Consider the following 16967-nt stretch of genomic DNA (forward strand, 5'->3'; position numbering starts at 1 on the left):
TAGAGCCAAAGCATTCCTAAGAAAACTTAAATGCATTTATCAAGAAAACAGAAAGGTTAAAAACAAATGAGTATTTAACTCAGAAACTGGAAAAAGAACATCAGAATAAATGCAAAGATATAAGAAGTAAAAATTTTAAAAAAGCAGATAACAACAGAAGATAAAACAATAGAAATAAAAACAGAGAAGAGTAACAAACCAAAAGACCAATTCTTTAAAAGATGGACTTCTAGTAAAACTTATCAAGAGTAAAAGATACAAATAAGCATGTACACAATATAAAGGAAACAACTACAATGATTAAAATTAAACATTAAGAAGCACACTAAAAAATATGATGCTGAGACATTCCTAGAAAAATATATAATTCCAAAACTGACCCAAGAAGAAATAGAGAACTTGAGTATATCAGTGACTACTAAGGAAATTGAAATAACAACATTTTCCCATCCCCCAAATTCCCAGGTGGTTTTATAAACTTTTAAAAAATAGTTATTTTTTATCTTTTATAAACTTTTCCAGCAAGAGAGAGAGCTGCCCGGCCTCCATCCACAGGCTAGTGTGACACTGATTCCAATGCAAGATAATAGCAGTAGGAGAAAAGTACAGGTTTGTTCCACTCATGAACGTAGATGTAAAGTTCATTAATAAGGTATTCACTAAATAAGTCCAACAATGTATCTTTTTTAAAACATACCACAAACAAAGGAGGTTTATCCCAGGAACACAATATGGCTGAACAACATAATACCTATTGATATAATTTGTCATATTAATAAGCAAAAGGACCACCATACCCTTCTATTGTCTGTTACTATGAGTTGTACTTTTTAAAATTCCACATATAAGTAAAATTATGCAGCCCTGGTCTGTGTTTGGCTTCTTTCACTTAGCATAGAAGGATGGTTACCTTCAAGAATCAAGGGGTTGGGAAAATGAGGAGACGTTGGTCAAAGGGCATAAACTTTCAGTTATTAAATGAATAAGTTCTAGAGACCTGAGATATACAATGGTGACTATAGCTAATAATAATGTATATGTACTTGAAACTGGCCGAGAGAGTAGATCCTTATTATTAACACACACATATACACACACAAAGATAACTATGTGAGGGGATATGTAAATTAGCTTCATTATGGTAATCATTTCACAATGCATATGCATAACAAAATATCACATTACATACCATAAATATATACAATTTTTATTTGCCAATTATTCCTCAATAAAGCTGGAGGGAAAAAAGAAACCAAAGGAGAAAATTCATTTGATTATCTTAGTTGATGCAGAAAAATGCATTTCATAAAGTTCAATACTTATTTATGATTTTTTAAAAACTCAGCAAATTATGAGTAGAAAGGAACTTCTTTAATCTAGTAAAAATTTGATACCAAAAATCTACTACAAATATTTTACTTAACAGAGAAACTTTAGATGCATTTGCTATAAGATTAGAAAAAAGACAAGGATGCAGATTTTCACTGCTATGTTTAAAACATACTAAAGATATTGGCCAATGATATGAAGAACGAAAAATAAGAGATGTAAGTATCAGAAGGGGAGAAAGAATCTATCATTTTTTGCAAGTAATAGAATCATCTACTCAGGACAACTAAGAGAATCAACAGATAAATTATTTGACTTAATAGGAGTTCAGCAAGGTTGCCAGATACAGGGTTATTTTATAAAAATCAACAGTATCGCTCAACTTTAGCAATAACAAATTTTAAAACAATGGTAAAAAGATCATAAATATCTAAGAATTACCCCAAAATACATTAGCCCTTCATAGAGAAAACTTTAAAACTCAATAAAGGATGCAATGACACAGACCAATAGAGAGACATTTCATACTCTTGTGTGGGATGGTTTAATATTTTAAAGATGTCACTTCTCTTCAAGTTAACTTATATATTTAATGCAATTTCTATCAAAATTCCAGTGAACTTAAGTAACTTGATCAACTTAGTCTAAATTTATATGAAAAAAAAAAAAAGTCCCTTGAACAACTAAAGTCAACTTTGAAAAAGAGGGAAGAAGATTAACTATTCTATTTATACAAAGAAAAACAAGCTTAAAAATATCTTCAGGGAGGCCGGGCGTGGTGGCTCACAACTGTAATTCCAGTACTTTGGGAGGCTGAGGCAGGCGGATCACGAGGTCAGGAGATCGAGACCATCCTGGCTAACACGGTGAAACCTTGTCTCTACTAAAAATACAAACAATTAGCTGGACAGGTGTGGTGGCGGGCGCCTGTAGTCCCAGCTACTCGGGAGGCTGAGGCAGGAGAATGGTGTGAACCCAGGAGGCGGAGCTTGCAGTGAGCTGAGATCGCGCCACTGCACTCCAGCCTGGGTGACAGAGCGAGACTCCATCTCAAAAAAAAAAAAAAAAAAAAGTATTCAGGGAATAGGAACTACACAAAAGGACCTAGCAGCTCTAGAAAGGACCAAACAACTTCTAGAAATAAAAAAATATAATAAACATTCAATGATAGGTCCAGTATTAGATACTGGTGAACAGGTAGTTGTGAAAAACAGATGAAATTATCTAGCATGCAAATAAAGTGAAGGAATAGAAAATATGTAGGAGTGGCTAAAAGATGTAGAATCTAGTTGGAGTTCAAGCAGGAGAAAGAAGAATGAGCCAAAAGCAATACTTGAGGAGATAGTGACTGAGAATTTCCCAGAACTGATGAAAGACATGTCATATTCCAGATTCCCTACAAATGCCAAGGAACATAAACAAAAACGTTTTTGCTTACCTAGACGTATTTAGACTTACTTAGACAAATTTTAATAAGTGGAACATTAGCAAGAATAAATGGAAAAAATCTTATATATATTCAGAAGGAGGAAAAAAAACCGACAAATTACCTTTGAAGAGTGACTGGTAGATTGACAGCTAAATCTTCATCAGGAAGAATAGAATACAAAAAACAACTGAATAATTTATTTAATGTATGATAGAAAAAGTTTTGCCAACATGGTATTCTTCACCCAGCAAAATTCAAGAATAAGGGTTGAATGGGCATTTTCATAAAGCAAAAATTCAACCTCAAGTTTTGAAATAAAGAACACCAACACATTATGTGGTTGGGGTAGGCCAATGGAATTCAAGGATCTTAGATCTATATAATCTGGAGGAAAAGTAACAGTAAATTAAATTTAGGCTTAGAAATTTACACATTATGTAAAAGTCACACTAGATTAACACTAAATTAAATTTAGACTTAGAAATTTACATGTTATGGTTTCTAAGTTAATCAATAAAAGAAAAAAGAGGGTATATAACTACAAATGAGTAGAGGTAAAAGTACAATAAAAATACTTATGCAAAATGAAAAGAATGAGAGAAAGAAAACAGAATGGTTGGGGCACACAGAAAGTACAAAATAAATTAGTAGATATAATCCAAATATGCGGGGAAGTACGTGAAATATAAATGGACTAAATACTCCAGTTAAAAGACATACTATGAAATGAGGGACAAGGAAGTCCAACTACAGGCTGTTTACAAGTTATATATATAACAATATATAACATTAGGAAACACATACACATACGTCAGTCATAAGAAGACTTTTAGAAATTATACCATGAAAATTCTAAACAAAATAAACAGACTTTAAGACAAAAACATGACCAGATATAGGGGTCATCACTTCATAATGATAAGAGTTTTAATATGCCATAAGGTAAATACACAATAAGTTAACTATTTTACTTTTATTTACAACTTACTCTTTTTTTGTTTTTTTTTTTTTTTTTGAGATGGAGTCTCACTCTGTCGCCCAGACTGGAGTGCCATGGCACGACCTTGGCTGACCGCAACCTCCACCTCCTGGGTTCAAGTGATTCTCTCGCCTCAGCCTCACAAGTAGCTGGGATTACAGGCATGCACCATCACACCTAGCTAATTTTTGTATTTTTAGTGGAGACAGGGTTTCACCATGTTGGTCAGGCTGGTCTTGAACTCCTGACCTCAAGTGATCCACCCGCCTCAGCCTCCCAAAGTGCTGGGATTACAGGTGTGAGCCACCATGCCTGGCCTAAAGACTTATTCTTTAGAAAAAAGACTTGTAGGAAGCAAAAATTGAACAGAACCAGAAGAAAAAACTGGCAAATCTGCAATCATAACGAAAGGTTTTAATACACTTCTCTCAGCACTTGATATAATAAGTAGACTGATTAAAAAATAGTAAGAATATAAGATTTGAAGAATATAGTCAAGAAAAGTAACCTAATGAATATACATATATAGACACTGTACCCAATGGATTGTGAAATATACTCTTTTAACCACAAATTAATATTTTTAAAAATTGGCATATACTAAGCCATAAAGTACATCTCAAAATTTCAAAAGGCGTAATCATACAGACTATGTTCTCTAGTCACAATGCAATCAAACTAGAAAACAATAACCAAAAGATAGCTAAGAACTCCTATACCACTAAGAATTAACAAATATATTTCTAACCAACATCTGGTCAATAAAGAAATTTTAAAAAATAATATTTTAGGCCGGGCACGGTGGCTCATGCCTGTAATCTCAGCACTTTGGGAGTCCAAGGCAGGCAGATAACCTGAGGTCAGGAGTTCAAGAGCAGCATGGCCAACATGGCGAAACCCCGCCTCTATTAAAAATACAAAGTTAGTCAGGCATGGTGGCACATGCCTGTAATCCCAGCTACTCGGGAGGCTGAAGCAGGAGAATCGCTTGAACCCGGGAGACGGAGGTTGCAATGAGCCAAGATCACGCCACTGCACTCCAGCCTGGGTGACAGAGCGAGACTCTGTCTCAAAATAAAATAAAATAAAAAATTTAAAAATAAAAAATAATATTTTAAAGTAAATAATGACAAATATTATATATTATAATGTGTGAGATTCACCTAAGCAGTACTTAGAGAGAAATGAATAGCATTAAATGTAGTAATATAGGAAATAATATATGATCATATGTTTTTGGTAAGAATTTCATATGACTAACCACAGAGAAAAGATTGAAGAAATAGAATTTATTAAAATTAAAAGCTTTGGTTTATCAAAAAAGCAATCTTAAACGCATTATACAGAGAAAGAAGTACAGACCACACAGTGGAAGAAGATATTTACAAGCCACATAATCAAGGACGAGTGTCCAGAATGTATTATGAAGAATTCCTAGGAATCAATATAAGAAGATAATTCTATAGACAACTAGGCAAGACATGTTAGACACTACACAAAAGAGGAAATTAAAATGGCTAATAAACACATAAAACTATGCTAAACTTCAATCAGGGATATTTGAATTAAAACTTCAGTGTCCACACACACACACATCAGAAATTTAAAATACCAAGTGTTGGTGAGGATGTGAAGCAACAGGGCTCTCATACACAGCCAGTGGAAAAGTAACACATACAGTCACTTTGAGAAAGTTTGGCATATGTAAAATTGTTAAGGGTATGCATATTCTGTAACCCAGCAATTATACTCCTAAAAATGTACCTAGACAAGATTTTTAACACGTGTATCAGGAGAAATGTGCATGATTCTTCATAGTGGCATTATTTCTAACAACCCAAACTGCAAAAATCCAAATATCCCACAGCACTGGAATGGATTTTTAAATGTGGTATTTTCATGTAACTGAATGCTAAAGAAATATACTTCACTTACACATATTACCATGAATGGATCTCACAAATGACTGAGCAAAAGAAGCCATATGTAACATATACAGTATAATGTCATTTGTTTACATTTAAAATCAGATAAAACTAAACTGTATATTATTTAGGGATATATACGGAGAAAGCAAAAGTATAAAGAGAAGTAACTGAAGGGTTTTTACAAAAGTCCTAAGTCATTACCTCCATGAGGGATGAAAGAAATTAATAAGTAATAATCTGGTATGGAAGGATTGTAAGCCAATGGCAATTTTCTAGTTCCCAGTTTGAGCTGTGGTTACACAGATGTTCTCCTTATAGTCATTCTTTAAACTGTACACATCTGACTATCTCTTCTGAATGTATGGAATTCCCCCAATGCACAAATGAACAAAAAAGCAGAGATTCAGACATAAAATTAAGGGGGAGGGGGTGGGATGGGTTTCAGGTAAAGCATACCAGGATTTTGAAAGCAATAGTAATGTTATATTTCTAAAACTGGATGATGGCTTGCAGATATTTGTTGCATTAATTTTCTAAATATCCTACACATATTTATAACCAGTTGAATCCTTTCGATATGTAATTTTTTAAAGTAGAGAAAAAATGCAGTCAAGAAACATCATAAACAGTAGAAAAGTATTATATCATTACATTATATTATATACAACATTGTGGACCAGGCTGGGAATCTTTATACCACTGTTAACATGAGTAAATGAACTCAGAAGTTTTAATAATTTGACCACACAATGTTTTAGAACATTTCTTATAAACTGCAAGTACATGCTTGAGAATGAAATAAGCTCTGGATGAGATCCTTAGGAAAGTACCCGCACTGTGCCCTCCTCTGAGGCTGGAGAGGTGTGACTGGCTGGTGGGATTCAGGTCCCAGGCTATACCTTCCTTGGCACAAGAGGTCCTGGTTTCTGAATGGAGCCCTCCATTTTTCCTCCTAACCTTCATGAACATTTAGAACTAATAAGCAGCTCACACTCTTCCCTCCACGGCCTGGCAAAAGTCACTGTGCAAAGTGACTTGATCTGCAATCTGAGTAACAGCCCAGTCTGCCAAAATCAGATTAATTTCATTTTATTCTGGCCCCCCCCCCCAAAAAAAGGACTATTCTCTCACCTCTGTCTTCCAAGTTTTGCAGCTTATGTTTCAAGCTAGTACTTTCCATTAGCAATTCTTGGTTCACAATCTTAAAAACAGAACAGACCACAAATATATGTCCTTTATGGCGAAGCAGGAAACAGGTGGTGTTATATTACCCCGTCAAAAGGAATAGCCAATGTGTTATGCAAATATGACATTAATTCTGGAAAATCAGATGAATAACCAACAATTAAATAGTACCTTAGATATGTTTTCTTCAACTTCTGGGTGCTCCAAGGAAGTGAGCTTGCTCAGCGAGTGAGGACCTTGAAGCTCTGAGCATTAGAGAGAAGTTTCAAGTGAATACATGCCAAGTAACAAAGCAATAAGAATTCACTAGCATTCTAGATATTAAATCTCATCATCAAAAAAAGGGACACAGTTCTAAGTGAAACAAAAATCTACTGACTGTATCTTCTGGACATGAATTCTTATTAGGTTTGTACATCTGTAGGTAAGATTAACAGCCAGTTACTTCAACTAGATCGGCCTCAAATAACATGGGCAGGGATTCTTCCACCTCTATCTTGTGATTCTTCTCTTCTCTCCCTTAGAATCCCCTCCCTTATTGCCTCTTACTCTTTTCTGATGATTCGATATACATATACATGGTGTAATGATGATCACGTTCAAATCAATGAACACATCCATCACTGCCTGTGCTGTAGATCCCAGAACTTGTTCATGTTATGCCTGAAAGTTTATATCCTTTGAGGACCATCTCCTCTTTCCCCCCACCTCCTAGCACCTGGCAACCACTGTTCTACTCTGTTTCTATGGGTTTTTTTACATTCCGTGTATATGTGAGATTATATAGTATTTGTCCTTTAGTGACTAGCTTATTTCACTTAACATAATGACCTCCAGGTTTATCCATGTTGTTGCATATGGCCTGATTTCCTTCTTAAGGCTGAATAGTATTCCATTGTTTATATATACCACATTTTCTATATTCACTCATCCACTGACTGATACTTAGGCTGATTCCACATCCTGGCTATTGTGAAAAATGCTGCAATAAACATGGAAGTGCAGATATCTCTTCAAGATGCTGATTTTATCTCTTTTGGATATATACATGGAAGTGGGATTGAAGGATTCTATACAATTCTAATTTTTTTGAGAAAACTCCATACTGTTTTCCACAATGGTTGCATCAATTTACATTCCCACCAACAACGTACAATTGTTCCCTTCTCTCCATACCCTTGCCAACACTTGTTCTCTCTTGTCTTTTTGATAATAGCTATCTGGACAGGTGTGAGATATCACATTATGGTTTTGATTTGCATTTCTCTAATGATCAGTGATGTTGAGTACATATACCCACCATTAGCTATGTGCGCATCTTTTCTGGAAAAATGTCTATCCAGCTTCTTTACCCATTTTTAATTAGGTTATGTGTTTTCTTGCTTTTGAATTGTGGAAGTTATTTTGAATATTAACCCCTAACCTATTATCAGATATATGATTTGCAAATATTTTCTCCCATTCTTTAGGTTGTCTTTCCATTTGATTGATTGCTTTCTTTGCTGTGCACAAGATTTTTAGTATGACACAGTCCCAAAAGTTTACTGTGCTATTAGGGTTGTATGCAAAAAATCATTGCTGAGACCAATGTCAAAGAGCTGTTTCCCTATTTTTGTCTAGTAGTTGTACAGTTTTAGATCTTAAAGTCTTAATCTATTTTGAGTTGATTTTTGTATATGGTGTAAGAGAGGGGTCCAATTTCATTGTTTAGTGTGTGGATAACCAGTTTTCCCAACACATTTATTGAAGAGGCTTTCCTTTCCACATGGTGTATTCTTGGTGCCCTTTTCATAAATTAAGTGGCCATATATATGTGTAGGTTTATGTCTGGGCTGATAATGTTATTTTGGCCTTATGTGCCTGTCTCTATGGCAGTACTATACTGTTTTGATTACTATAGTTTTTAAATATACTTTGAAATCAAAAAGTGTGATGCCTCCAGCTGTATTCCTCTTTCTCAACATTGCTTTGGTTATTTAGGGTCTTTTGTGGTTCCATATAAATTTTAGGATAGTTTTTTCTATTTCTGTGAAAAATGCCAGTAGAAATTTGATAGCAATTGAATTGAATCTGTGTATTGCTTTGGATAACGAGGACATTTTAACAATATTAATTCTTCCAATCCATGTACATAGGATATTCTTCCATTTATGTCTTCAATTAATTTCATCAATGTCTTATAGTTTTCAGAGTATGATCTTTCATCTCCTTGGTTATTTTTGTGTTTTTTGTAAGCTATTATAAGTGAGATTTTTTCTTTTTTCTTTTTTTTGAGATGGAGTCTCACTGTGTCACCCAGGCTGAAGTGCCGTGGCATGATCTCAGCTCACTGCAACCTGTGCCTCCTGGGTTCAAGCGATTCTCCTGCCTCAGCCTCCCGAGTAGCTGGGACTACAACAGTGTGCCACCACGCTCGGCTAATTTTTTGCATTTTTAGTAGAGATGGGGTTTCACTGTGTTAGCTGGGATGGTCTTGATCTCCTGACCTCATGATCTGCCTGCCTCAGCGTCCCAAAGTACTGGGATTACAGGCGTGAGCCACCACACCTGGCAGAGATTTTCTTGATTTCTTTCTTAGTTTATTGTTAGTGTCTAGAAATGCAACTCATTTTTGTTTTGTTGTAGTTTTGTTGAAACCCAGAAGCAAACTCCACAACTGATTTTTGTATGTTGATTTTGTATCCTGCAATTTTACTGAATTCATTTATTAGTTCTAACAGTTTTTTGATAAAGCCTTTAGGGTTTGATATATGTAAAATCATGTCATCTTTAAACAAAAACAATTTAACATCTTCTAATTTTGATGTCTTTTATTTCTTTTCCTTGCCTGGATAGAACTGGGTAGGACTTCCAGTACTATGTTAAACAGAAGTGGCAAGAGTAGGCACCTTTGTCTTATTCCTGATCTCAGAGGAAAAGCTTTCAGCTTTTCACCAGTGAGTGGAATGCTGGCTATAGGCTTGTCATATATTGAGGTACATTCCATATGTACCTAATTTATTGAGAGTTATTACGAAAGGATGTTAAATTTTGTCAAATGCTTTTTTTGCATCTATTGAGATGATTCTAGGAATTTAATCTTCATTCTGTTAATGTGGTTTATCATATTTACTGATTTGTGTATGTGGAACCTTCCTTGAATCTCAGGGATAAATCCTACTTTATCATGGTATATAGTCCTTTTAATGTGCTATTTAGTAAGTTTCGTTAGTATTTTCGAAGGTTTTTACATATACGTTCATCAGGGACATTGGTCTGTAATTTTCTTTTCTTGTAGCATTCTTATCTGGCTTTGACAAGAGGGTAAAGATGGCCTCATAAAATGGGTTTGGAAGTGTTCTCTCCACCTCAGTTTTTCAGAAGACTTTGAAAAGGATTGGTGTTAATTTTTCTTTAAATACTTGGTAGAGTTCACCAATGACACCGTCTGGCCCTGGGCTACTCTCTGTTGGGAGGTTTGATTACTGATTTGATCCCTTTACTCATTCTGGGTCTCTTCAGCTTTTCTATTTCTTCATATTCAGTCTTGGTAGGTCACGTTTCTAGAAATTCATCCATTTCTTTTAGGTTATCCAATTTGTTGGTGTATAATTTGTTTGTTGTAATTGCTTATGATCCTTTGTAGTTCTGCAGTATCCGTTGTAATGTCTCCTTTTTCATATATAATGTTTTTTTCTTTTGAGTCCTCTCTCTTTTTCTCTAGCTAAAGGTCTGTCAATTTCACTCTTTCCAAATACAAATTCTTAGTTTCATTGATCATTTCTATTGTCTTTTCTAGTATCTATTTCATTTATTTATGCTTTAATATTTGTTATTTTCTTCATTAAGCTGACTTTGGGTTTAGTTTCTTCTTTCTTCAGTTTCTTGAGGGGTGAAGTTATTTGAGATTTTTCTTTTTTCTTAATGTAGGTATTTATTGCTATAAACTTACCTTTTAACACTGCTCTTGCTGCATCCCGTAAATTTTGGTATGTTTCCATTTTCATTTATCTCAAGATTTTTAAATTTCCCTTTTAATTTCTTTGATCCATTGGTTATTCAGGAGTGTGTTAATTTCCATGTATTTTTGAATTTTCCAATCTTCCTCCTGTTATTATTTCTAGTTTCATACTGCTGTGATCAGAAAAGATCTCTAAGATTATTTCAGTCTTTTCAAATTTGTTAAGATGTATTTTGTGGCCCAACATATGATCAGTTCTGGAGAATGTCCCATGTGCACTGTGCACTGCAGAAGAGTATGTGTTCCACTGTGAGACGGAATGTTCTGTATATGTTAGTTAGATTCATCTGGTCTACTGTATTATTCAAGTCCACTGTTTTCTTATTGATTTTCTATCTGGATAATCTATGGACTGTTGAAGGTGGGGAAATTAAAGAACTCTGTTATTGTATTGCTATTTCTCTCTTCAATTCTGTTAATATTTGCTTTATATATTTAGGTGCTGTAATGTTGGGTTCATATATATATTTACAATTGCTATTTCCTGTTGATGAATTAACCCTTTTATCATCATCTAGTCTTTGTCTCTTGTGACAAATTTTGACAGAAAGTCTATTTTGCCTGATGTAGGTGTAGCCACATCCCTGCTCTCTTTTGATTGCCATTTGCATGGACTATCTTTTTCCAACCCTTCACTTTCAGTTTATACCTGTCCTTAAGGTAAAGTGAGTCCCCTGTAAACAGCATATTGCTGAATCTCAATTTTTTTCTATCCATTCAACCACTCTGTGTCTTTCGATTGGAGAATTTAATCCATTTAAAGTAATTATTGGTAGGTAAGAACTTAGTATTGCCATCTTGTTGATTGTTACTTTTTGGTAGTAACTTTGTTCCTTTCTTCCCTCTCTTGCTCTCTTCCTTTCTTTTATTCTGTTTTACTTTTTTTTTTCTTTGTGAGATAGAGTCTCACTCTGTCACCCAGGCTGGAGTGCAGTGGCACAATCTCAGCTCACTGCAACCTCCACCACCCAGTTCAAGCAATTCTCCTCTCAGCCTCCCAAGCAGCTAGGACTACAGGAGCCTGCCACCACATCTGGCTAATTTTTGTATTTTCAGTAGAGATGAGATTTACCATATTGGTCAGGCTGGTCTCGAACTCCTGACCTCAGGTGATCCACCTGCCTCAGCCTCCCAAAGTGCTGGGATTACAGGAGGGAGCCACTGCACCTGACCCCTTTTATTCTTGAATGTTACATTTTCCTCTCTACTTTTTTATTTTCCCTATTTATTTTCTTCCAGTGGCAGCTACACTAACAGATTGTTATTGAAGTACTTACTAAATATCATTGTATGCCTGGCAATGTACTGAACTGCAGAATAATAAACAATATTAATATTGCTATTAACAAACAAAATCATATTCTTAACAAACTTAAAAAAGGAGACAGCGAAAATAAAATACATTGAGGGTTAAGAAAAAGCCTATAGGTTAAGGGTGGGCAAACTCTGGCCCCCAAGCCAAATCCAGTCTGCTACTCATTTTATAAATAAAGTTTTATGGAAAGACAGCTAGCCCATTGGCTTACATCTTATCCACGGCCAATTTTGTGCAACAACCGCACAGTTGAATAGTTACAATAGAAACCATATGGATCAAGGCCAGCTGTGGTGGCTCATGCCTGTAATCCCAGCACTTTGGGAGGGCAAGGTGGGCAGATCACTTGAGGTCAGGAGTTCCAGAATGGACTGGCCAACATGGCAAAACTCCATCTCAACTAAAAATACAAAAATTAGCTGGGTATGGGAGGCTGAGGCAGGAGAATTGCTTGAACCTGGGAGGCGGACGTTGCAGTGAGCTAGGATCACACCATTGCACTCCAGCCTGGGCGACAGAGCAAGACTCCATGTCAAAAAAAAAAAAAAAAAAAAGACAAGAAAAAGAAACCATATGGATCAAAAAGCAAAAAATAATTACTATTGGAACCTTACAAAAAATGTTTACCAACCCCTGCTACAGGTCATAATTTGAGATGTCTTGCTTCTTTAAAAAAAGAAGAGACCAGCAATTCTTGGGCACAAGCTGATCTCAAATGGCAAAGCAAAATTAAAACATCATATCCTCTGTTATTTTCTAATAAGAGACATTAAGGTAAAGAACAATGTTATCTTCATATTTTCTTTAATATATATTAAAATGAAAATGTTTTGTTTACTTCAAACTTCCTTTCCCGAATACAAATTTTTTCTATGTAAGTCAACGGAAAATCATGTACCTGTTCTCTGGGCAGAATCTTCAGGAGTCGAAAAAGCAAAACTATCTTGGATTTTTTTTTCAGAAGTCTTTGGAGATACGGTGTTATTTTGATTGGGTATGTCTTTCTGTGATGGTGACAGAAGCTTAGCCTAAAATATAGTATCTTTTTAAAGTGTTAACATTTATAACAATTCAAAACAAGTTATCAAAATATTCTAAGACATTTTCAATATTACTTTAAGAAGCTTAAGTATTAGATTTACTCCATTTGAAAATAAATGCTAATTCTATTCAGAATTTCTGTGTGTTTTTAGTTGAGGGGTGGATATTAGCTTAATGCCATGGTACTGAATCTGAACTAGATCATTTATTCTTTCAGGAGATACAGAAATGAAAATCTCATGAATCCTTGGAAATCATAAATTCTGTTAGGTAAAAAGAGAGAGGCTGGCACCTGATCCTAGACTCTGGTTTTCACAGTTGAAAAGGATCTTATAGATTCTTAAATTTCCAATTTCCAGTTATCTTTTTTTGTTTAAGATGGAGTCACTCTGCCACCCGGGCTGGAGTGCAGTAGCATGATCTCAACTCACTGCAACCTCCACCTACTGAGTTCAAGCAATTCTCGTGCCTCAGCCTTGTGAGTAGCTGGAATTATAGGCATGCGCCACCACACCCAGCTAATTTTTTTGTATTTTTAGTACAGACGGCGTTTCGCCATGTTGGCCAGGCTGGCCTCAAACTCCTGACCTCAGGTGATCTGCCCGCCTCTGCCTCCCAAAGTGATGGGATTACAGGCGTGTGCCACCGCACCCAGCCAATTTCCAGTTATCTTCTAATTGCTCTGCATTAAAGTACTGCTCCACTCAAATGGACAATAGATTCAAACCTTGACTCTTTGAACTATTTTCAGTGTATATATTGAGATAGAAATGTTTTCCTTAGGAACTACAACATTACTATTTTTATTAATTTAAAATTATCTTAAAGACATTTTCAAATAATAGTACTTTTATTAAATACATTAATAAAAACCAAAGGGGAAGGAGAATAAAGCAAGCTTATTTCAGAGATTTAGTTAAGAGAGAGACAGAGTGCACGAGACAGAAACAGAGGGAATGTGCCTGTCTAAAGTCCTAGGGTCAAAGCCAAGTGTCTACTCATTGAAACATGCCTGCTCTACCTGCCTCTATTATATTACAGCATGAGAACTGATCTGCCTAATGATCCTAGTGAAAATCCTAAATGATCAATGATTCAATTATATTTCCTTTACTCAGCTTACTAAGAAATAAAATATCTAACAATTAGAATTAGTGTAAGGGGACACTAGATTTAAATTTTAATGAGCAGGAAAATTACATTAACTAAATCCTTCCTTCTTGAGGTACTCTGGTTAAGTGAGATTTTACTGCAGTAAATAAAATTCTGACTGCAATTTTTTTTTTTTTTTTTTTTTGAGACAGAGTCTCGCTCTGTCACCCAGGCTGGAGTGCAGTGGCCGGATCTCAGCTCACTTGCATTTTTACTGAATAGGAAATTTCTCCTTTTGCTTTCCATTCAAAGTTTGGTATAAATGCTATTGAGCTTCTCTTTTTAATTTTTCAAAGACACATCTAATAAACAATAGCCACAAAAAAATAAATGCTAAGATCATAAGATCCCTGAATTGGAAGAACATGAAGTCATATTTCAGTAGATAACTCTAAGTGTGGTCTCAAAGTGTGGTCTACATTGGGGCATGAGCAGTATCTGGAAACTTGATGGAAACGCAAATTCTCAAGTCCCATCTATTCAATTCAAAACTCTAGGGACAGGACCCAGCAATCTATGTTTTAGCAAGCCATCCTGGTCATTGTGATGGCCAATGGTGTTTGAGAACCACTGCTCTACATCAGGGGTTGGCAAACTCTAGTCTGTTGCTGTTCTTGCAAACAAAGTTTTATTAGAACACAGCATACCCATGTGTTTCCATTCTGTCTCTGGCTGTTTTCTGGCTACAAAGGCTGAGGTGAGTAGTTGCCACAGAGATTGCATGGTTCAGAAAGCCTAAAGTATTTACTATCTGGCCCTTTACAGAAAAAAATGTGCTGACCTGTACTGTAAATTATTATCTTATACAAGAGAGAAGTATAATTTTGAATACCAGTATTTGTAGAAAATCAGCAATGCCCTCACTGAAAATCAACATAGATTTCTTGCCAGAGGCACAGCTTAAATTTATCGATTTTTGAAACTGTGGCCAGGCACGGTGGCTCATGCCTATAATCCCAGCACTTTGGGAAGCCAAGGCAGGTGGATCACTTAAGGTCAGGAGATCGAAACCAGCCTGGCCAACATGGCAAAACTCTGTCTCTACTAAAAATACAAACATTAGCTGGGCATGGTGGCAGGGGCCTGTAATCCCAGCTGCTCAGGAGGCTGAGGCAGGAGAATCACTTGAACCTGAGAGGCGGTGGTTGCAGTGAACTGAGATCACACTGTTGCACTTCAACCTGGACGACAGAGCAAGACTGTCTCAAAAAAAAAAAAAAAAGATTTTTGAAGCTGTGGTATTTCTTTGGTGTTTATTTCAAATAAAAGCTGTATTTACTAGAAACTGTTCTTTGGGTCCATTTCTAACTGATAACTCATTATTTCAGGTTAAACTATTCACTGAATAAATACGCACTCTGACTCATAGGTTTAAACCACCCCTGTCCTTAGAGCATGAGAGCCCTTCAGGTTGACAGAGAGCAACACATCCCAGGTTGATGGAAGAAAGATGAACGTGTGATTAAGACCCTAACCAAACTCTTTCTGCATGAGCAGGTAGGACACTGTCGATACTCTCAGAATCACAGCACCTGCTCCTTACAAAACACTCTGAACTAGATTATATACTCTGTACTGTATATATAGCTCATATGACACAAAACAAAAACCAACTGCTGATAGAGGTAATTCAGTGAATAAAAGGCAAAAATTGGCTTTGAATTGGTGCAGACACTGCTGTCTCTACTCTTTACAACTTTGATATAAAACAAGGATAAATGAAGGGAAATGAAGAAACTTTGAGGGTTTATTCAATATTTATATAAGCCTGAAGGTATCCTAAGCACTTGCAAAATAAATGTCTAAATAATTAAATCATTAAAAGCATTAGAAAAAACTAAGGGAAGAACTGAACCAACAAGTTTACCTCAGAACATACATTCAAAAGAGTATACATTTGCAGGACATGGGAATAGCCCAGAATTTTAGCATCATTAATAACAAACATCCTCCAGCAACATTTGGGAACAGTTTAAAAAAAAAAAGACCCTAAATCTTTTTTTTTTTTTTTTTTTCTTCTGAGACAGGGTCTCATTCTGTCACCCAGGCTGGAGTGCAGTGGTGCAATCTTGGCTCACTGCAAACCCCACCTCCCAGGCTCAAGCCATCCTCCCAGGCTCAAGCCATCCTCCCACCTCAGCCTCCTGCGTAGCTGGGACTATAAGCACATGCTACCACACCTGGCTAATTTTTGTATTTTTTGTAAAGACGGGGTTTCACCATGTTGCCCAGGCTGGTCTCGAACTCCCAAGCTCAAGTGATGCACCCGCCTTGGCATCCCAAAGTGCTGGGATTACAGACATGAGCCAGCATGCCCAGCATAGAAGACCCTAAATACTTACCCAAGAGTCATATTAAACGTTTAGAAGTCCTTGCAATTTCCATTGACAGTGATTCACATATCAGTAAACCAATATTTTGTTATTTTCATACTTCTGAAAGTTGTTTTTGGGGAAATAAATGCCGTTGAACTCGTAGGGCACATATCAACCCAGATAAAATGTACTTACTTGGTCTTTCTCACGGTCACTGCCACTACTGGGAGGGAAAACTGGCAAGACTAAATTGAAAGAAAACAAGTACACAACATACACATTAACTCATGAGGC

At 35.9% G+C, this 16967-nt stretch overlaps 1 protein-coding gene across 4 annotated transcripts in view; it reads right to left on the reverse strand.

The window, feature by feature from the left end:
- Positions 1 to 16967, reverse strand: part of LOC105482418 (synaptonemal complex protein 2 like) — an 86177-nt gene that overhangs the window by 24070 nt on the left and 45140 nt on the right. For 3 of the 4 annotated variants that reach the window (XM_011742510.3, XM_071097620.1, XM_024793012.2), the window contains 4 exons: positions 16869 to 16918; positions 13064 to 13193; positions 7022 to 7095; positions 6797 to 6866 (listed from right to left, as the gene is read on the reverse strand). In XM_011742510.3, coding sequence (XP_011740812.2) covers positions 6797 to 6866; positions 7022 to 7095; positions 13064 to 13193; positions 16869 to 16918 — 324 coding nt within the window. The remainder of the gene's footprint in view (positions 1 to 6796; positions 6867 to 7021; positions 7096 to 13063; positions 13194 to 16868; positions 16919 to 16967) is intronic. The other variant, XM_024793013.2, reaches the window with a different exon arrangement.

Source organism: Macaca nemestrina, chromosome 5, assembly GCF_043159975.1.
Source record: "Macaca nemestrina isolate mMacNem1 chromosome 5, mMacNem.hap1, whole genome shotgun sequence".
In the NCBI taxonomy this organism is placed as follows: Eukaryota; Metazoa; Chordata; class Mammalia; order Primates; family Cercopithecidae; genus Macaca; species Macaca nemestrina.